At 40.8% G+C, this 6633-nt stretch overlaps 1 protein-coding gene across 1 annotated transcript in view; it reads right to left on the reverse strand.

Moving 5' to 3' along the window:
• Positions 1-6633, reverse strand: part of LOC101857997 (sodium- and chloride-dependent glycine transporter 1) — a gene marked incomplete at its 5' end in the record, with an annotated part of 20992 nt that overhangs the window by 12485 nt on the left and 1874 nt on the right. Inside the window, 6 exon segments of the mRNA XM_013090551.2 lie at positions 199-302; positions 2801-2935; positions 3230-3362; positions 4519-4678; positions 5618-5761; positions 6377-6511. Coding sequence (XP_012946005.1) covers positions 199-302; positions 2801-2935; positions 3230-3362; positions 4519-4678; positions 5618-5761; positions 6377-6511 — 811 coding nt within the window.

A 6633-nucleotide genomic window follows, 5' to 3' on the forward strand; every position in this document is an offset into this window, starting at 1 on the left:
AACGGAGTCCATCGACCGGCGGTGTACGTTGTACCCCAAGGTTTGTAAAGAGGAGCGCGGGACGGAAAGCTGAAAAACTCCTTAAACAACCCAACAAATCGTGACATGCAAAAACCCAGTGAAACAGGAACTTTTCCATTTTTCCTTTAAAAAAAAAAACCACTACTATGGTGGCCCACTATGGAAATGGCTCCTCACTTGTAGCAATCGTTGTGAAACTTGTTGTAACTGGACAGTGTGATCAGACCTCCCCATGCCGGGCTCAGCGCAAAGAAAATCTGGACAGCAGCAGATACCCATGTCTGAAATGGTGAAAGAAGAAACAGAACCAAGTCAGTGAGACCAGGAGGAAATGCATCTTTCATTGTTTAATGTCATACTTCATGTTTGTAATCTAAAAAAATAAAATAATAAAAAGCAAACTTTCATAGAATAATGGCACAACTGGGGTGTGGGGTGGGGTTTTTACTCCTAAGCTTTCATAATGAAACTTGTATTAATAAATGTCATAAAATTTTCGGTTTCAGCAAATGAACAAAACACAACTGACCCCTTACAACAAAACACTGAAAACACCCTGACCTTAAAGCTTTAGCTGAAAACCCTAAAAATATTGCCAAAGTTTCAGACTCCTATCGCCATAATTGCCTGTCAGCACCAAAAACTGCCGTCTTATGAAAAGAAACTGTATATGCGTAAATAGGTCAAGTAGCATTTTTATACAGGGGAGAAAACCCTTTTCATGACAAATCCTTCTATCTAGGTTTTATGGCTGTACTATTAAAATCAAGAAAAATTTGGGCTACTGAAAATATGCACTGTGACCTAATTACATCGATATCGTTACGACAAAAGAAATTTCAATCAATTATTCCATACTCATTTACTGAATACCTCAGGAAATCACGCAAAAAGTTAGACCGGCCAATGAATATTGACAAAAAATAATTAAATTGACCAAATCTTAGTTATAATTTGAAACACACAGAAAAAGTTAGCTTTTCCTTCTCTCGTGAAATTTCATTTTTGGCATATATATACAGTCGAACCTGCCTTAACGGAAACCTGTGTAAAACGGAAACCTGTCTTAACGGAATCTCCCCGCTCCCCCCCCCCTTGATATATTCCTCTTTAATTACCTGTATAAAACGGAAACCTGTCCAACGCGGAAAGGGAAAGAAAAATCAGCTCTCTTCAGAGGGTTTCACCTGTCTAAGACGGAAAATGCTTCACCCGCTCAGCCCTGATTTGAAATAAAACTCGCAAGTTTGGTTCCGCCGGCTCTAAACCTAAGGCCATGGCCATGCCGCTGGGCGAGGAAGGGGAGTAGGGGTGCAATTTGGGGGTAGATGTTACCCCATCATGTGAGCCCTGAGCGATGCAGATGGTCAGTGTAGTGTGGGTGTGAAATCTCACAACTGCCTGTGAGAGTGCTCGAGTAGCGAGCCACTACGGAAACTTTCCTTGGTAGCTAGAAGCCAGAGGTGTGAAATGAGATTGAGCAATGCCTGCCGCTCTGATCGTACGGCCAGCCGAGAACAGAGTTCCTCTAATCGTTGTTACAAAGATGGCAGTGAGGGGTGGCATTGGTGGGTGGGACTAAGGGTGGAAGCAAAGGAAATGTTCAAATGTTTCTGTTTTTAATAGGTCAAACAGTGGTCCTATGAAAGGTAAGCACTGGTGGTAATTGGATATGCAAGACTGACGCATGTCATTATCAGACAGGATAGCAGCTGAGAGGTGTGAAGTTTTGATGACTGCTTGCCGATCGGACAAGCGATCCCTGATCCCAACCCCCCCCCCAACCTCCACCTCCCTCCTAAATTCCCCTGTCTAATACGGAATTTTTTCCCCGCTCCTTTGCAATTCCGTCTTACACAGGTTCGACTGTATATGTATTTTTCTGTCATAAGACGGCAGCAATGTGGGCTGAATGGGATACACTCCAGCAGAAAGACGGAAACAATCAATGGAACAGATCTCTCATCACAAACCAAACTCAAGCCTTTTGTGCGCAACAACTAAAGTCTCGCCACTAAACCATAAACAATACTGAGAATCTCAAATGACATGAGTACGTTGGAGAAAGGCCCAGCGGTCAACTCAAATCAAGACCACTTTTGAGTCTGCGAGAAGGCTACATTATCTTCTGAAACACCTCAAACATTAAAACTAAAATAAAACCTGATGATTTCGATTCAACACAAAATAGCAAGTATCTGTAACGGAATGAAGAACAGATTCCCCATCCTTTGCCTCGGCACATTACAATTTTAGCGCATAGTAAGTAGCCAATCCATCAAATTACAAGTCGAGAGAAGTACAGGGCGATCCAAAAAAAACTAAAGTGATATCTGCAGACTTCTGTTGACTTGTTAGACTGCTGTATCTTGCAATATAACGCGATTGTTGCAACTTTTAGTGATAGGCCAAATGCGAACTGGTGCGTCATGCTATGAAAATGGCGACAAGGTTGAAAATGGGTTGGTTTTTTTATGCGCTATATAGAGCAAAACCATTCAATAGACTTATCTAAAATACATATCAGAAAAATTCCTTTTGGCATCAAAACGTTATGTTGAAATCTGAAAAGCAAAACTTCAGTATGGAGGAAGATATTTACAAAACAAGCTGTAAAGTTTTTTTCGGATCACCCTGTATATGTAATTCTTTATGCATACAGCAATGTGAAAGTTGAAACCTTTGGTTTTTAACTATTAACCGCCCCGCCCCGCCTCCCCCCCCCCCTCATATACACACACACACACACAACTGCCCAAAGGCGAGTAGTAAAAATGACCTTAGCCTCGATGAGTTTGTCAAACTGCGGAGTGAGGTAGTAGATGATGCCGTCCTTGGAGCCGTCCAGAGTGACACCTCGGAAGAACAGGATGGTCAGCACCAGGTAGGGAAACAGGGCTGTGAAATACACCACCTGTGGACACACACACACACAGACAAACAGTCAATCATGTGGAGACAGGACAGTGGACACACAGACAAACGGTCATGGTGGTAGTGATGGTGGCCAGAGATAAGACAATGGGGGTTTGGATTTATAAGATGGTGGAAGTTAACCATCTCTCTCTCTCTCTCTCTCTCTCTCTCTCTCTCACACAAACACACACACCAAAAAAAACCAACAAAAAAAAACAACCACATAGCTAAACTTTGAAATGATTCATCCACATCAACATCTAGACGGGCATAATAAAAAAAAAGTACTCACTTTGCCGACGCTCTTGACTCCACGGCTGAGAGACAAAAAAGTGAGGGTCCAGGTGAGGGCCAGACACAGCATAATCTGCCAGCGGATCATGCCGATATCGTTGATGCCGTCCGACATCTTCAAGATTCCGTGCCTGTGGGGGAGATTAACAGTTGTTGTCCCCTTTCTCAATGTCTTAGAGTTGCATTGAAGAGAAGAGCATTGACAAAATAATGGAGGAGGAGACTATCTGCATCTGTGTTTGCAGAGTCTGTGTGTGTGTGTGGAGGGGGGTATGAAATTGAGTATGCACATATATTATCAAGCGGGTACATAAACTTATTTAGTGTCAGCTTCAAATGGAAGAGTTATAAAACATATATGTGAGGCATGGTGGTGAAATCAGGTGCTCGTCAAAATAATGAAATCAAAGAAATGAGCTTTTTTGGGGGGGCCGAAATAATGAAATCAAAGAAATGAGCATTTTTTTGGCCAATGGGCAATTATTTTCTAATTTTCTTTTTTTTTGGGCCCAACACCTTTTGTGTGCATTTGTAAACACACTTTGGTGTGGATTTTACTGAAAAACATTACGGCACAGAAAATGTAAATTTTCAGTTTCCAATGACAGCAAGGCTATATGGGAGTTACCAAACTTTGGCGGCCATTTTACCCGCTTATTTTTACCCCTGAAACCAGACGACCCTGACCTTCTTCAATCGCAAATATTTTGACGTGTATTCAACATAGACAGATATTTCTTTCACCAAAAGGGAGACTAATGACCAGGCTTTAAGATGGTACCAATAACCCCATATGCCCAAAAATTGACGAGCGCCAGATTCCACTACGCCGCGATACATATTACCAGTCTTAATTACAAATCTTACTCGAAAAAGTGCTGGGCAGATATGGTATGATGTACTATCGAGTTGGTACAATGATGCATATATATTTTCACTAAAGGGGAGACACAGTCAGTTTCTTTTAAAAAAGGAGGAACAATACATTTTATTCTACCTTCTTTAATAACATCTTACTGTTAACAGAATTGAAACAATGCCATGTACATGTATTTCGCATCAAGGAAGACGCAACAATATTCTTAAAACGGAGACACAATAAATTTCATCGTACTCATTTATCCGTTTTCCTATAGCTCCAACAGATTTTTTATTTCATTCTCTTATCTTAAGTTTTTCATTTTCCAAATACAATCTATCTAAATAAAAAATCTTACTCAAATTAGTCCTGGGAGGGTGTTGCATGGTCTGATTTGTTTAACAATCTATCTTAATAAAAATTCTTACTCGAAATAGTCCTGGGAGGGTGTTGCACGGTCCGATTTGTTCGATGCCAGACTGGAGATGTTGAAGATGTTGACCTCCGTCTCGTTGTAGCAGCGTTGCTTGTAGTAAAGGGATCCGTTGACTACCGTGCATTCTGAGGCATCCTTGTGAGAGTAGCAGCCTGCATTGGGGAACAACAGCACATCAGCGGTTAACTCCTTAGGCCTTGATTGAGGTAACTGGAATCTTTCCATTCATTATGAACTAGGAAAATAATTCTTAGCATTCGGCTTGAGTTACAAAAGAACTAATTTTTTACCAAGCTACCTAAGAAATAATCGTTTATTGAGGTAATAAAAAACCTTCTACTGGGTGGAGATATAACCTTGGACTGAATTAACAAAATAATATTCAGTTATGAAATTAACTTTAAGTTTAAAAAAGCAAGTGAAGAAATAATCTTTTAGCTGAGTTAAGAAATATACTATTTTGGGAGTTAAGGAATAACGTTTTGGGAGGTAAGAAACAATCTTTTGGGAGTAACAGTTAAGAAATAATCTGGGAGTAAAGAATAAAATCTTTGATTAAGTTTAAAAATAATCTTTTGTTTTAGTAAGGTTTTACGGCGTTCGCAACTGCATAAGGTTATATGAGCTCAAAGGGGAGGATGTCAACAGAGAAGTTCTTACAAGGAATCAGGCTTACTCTGCACACCTCTCTAGCCTCAACAGCACAAAGTCTGCTTCAACTACCAAGGTACCCCGGAAATAGCTGGTCACAAGAGTGTGACAAACATACCAAAAAAATAAAGGTAAAATGACGATAGTAAGGATTAGGAAAGAAAAAACAAGTTCCCTGTTGCAGTTCAGGCACAGTTATGAGCATGACACTGATGAATCAGCCCATTTACAATCACAATTCTACTGTGCATAAGAACATGGTTAATATCCCCCCTTTGGGAATGACCTAAGCCTAAAGACACTTCGGTCAGTAGAACCGCCCCGGGCGGTAAAAAATAATATTTGATGGAGTAAAGAAGAAAAAATTTAATGAGCAAAAGAAAACCACAAAAAAAATTGATTAAAAGAAAAGTTTATCTTCTCAACCCTGGAAAACTCACTCTCAGTGCTCCAGTCCGGGTGGCAGCGCTCCCAGGGCAGCTCTGAGGTGAAGGACTTGAACATGTAGAGGAACGCCCAGGCTATGATGACTGTGTAGTAGAAGGCCACCATAGCTGAGACAGCCACCATGCCATAGCCGATACCTAGTGACGGGACAGTACCAGGTCAACAACATAAGAGCATGACAGCCATGTCAAAAGAGGAGCATCACCAATATAAAACAACAATGCTTACTACACTTTGCCATCATATTTTGGGGAAAATCCAAAGAAACTGGGTGGTAAACATCTCCAATCTGCGAGATGAGGCGGCAAAGTGTTACGGTCAATTTGTATTCATTAAAAAACAAAACAGCTTACATATGAGTTTGTGTTAAAAAGTTACATTGGTAATTTATATTCCAAAATTATGGCTTTACTAATTTGTACCAAAAAGTAGTGGCTTCCATATCAATTTATGGGGGAAAAAACAACAGAGCTATAATGTCAATTTGTTACCAGTGATATTGAATTTTGTCTCCAGAATGCAAAAAAACCCCTCTGCAAATACAGTCCAACAGGCTGTAACCGCCACCTGTCATCTCTGCAAACAGCCACTTCCCATATCCTCCCTTGCATATTTTTTAAACATAAGAATAACAGTGTGTAAGACGTCCACTTGTCTAAGACAACCACTTTTCTCCACATCAATGGCTGGTCATCTTAGACAATTTCAACTGTTTAAGGGGCGACAGTCATAACGAGAAGCCATGGCCTTACCGTTGAGAATAGGGCAGATTCTGTCAAAGATGGCAGCCGGTCCAAGGGCGGCAAACTGTCCAAAACCGAGTTCAAAGAACATGAGGGGGAAGCCAAGCAGGATAAACATCAGGATGAAGGGGAAGAGAAAGGCACCTGTGGACAGGAGGTGAGGGAAGAAGGTTTAATTTAAATTTAGTTGTAGATTAGAAAAACAGCAGAATGGAAGAGAGAGAGAGAGAGAGAGAGAGAGAGAGAGAGAGAGAGAGAGAGAGAGA

Source organism: Aplysia californica, unplaced genomic scaffold, assembly GCF_000002075.1.
Source record: "Aplysia californica isolate F4 #8 unplaced genomic scaffold, AplCal3.0 scaffold01333, whole genome shotgun sequence".
NCBI classification, from domain to species: domain Eukaryota; kingdom Metazoa; phylum Mollusca; class Gastropoda; order Aplysiida; family Aplysiidae; genus Aplysia; species Aplysia californica.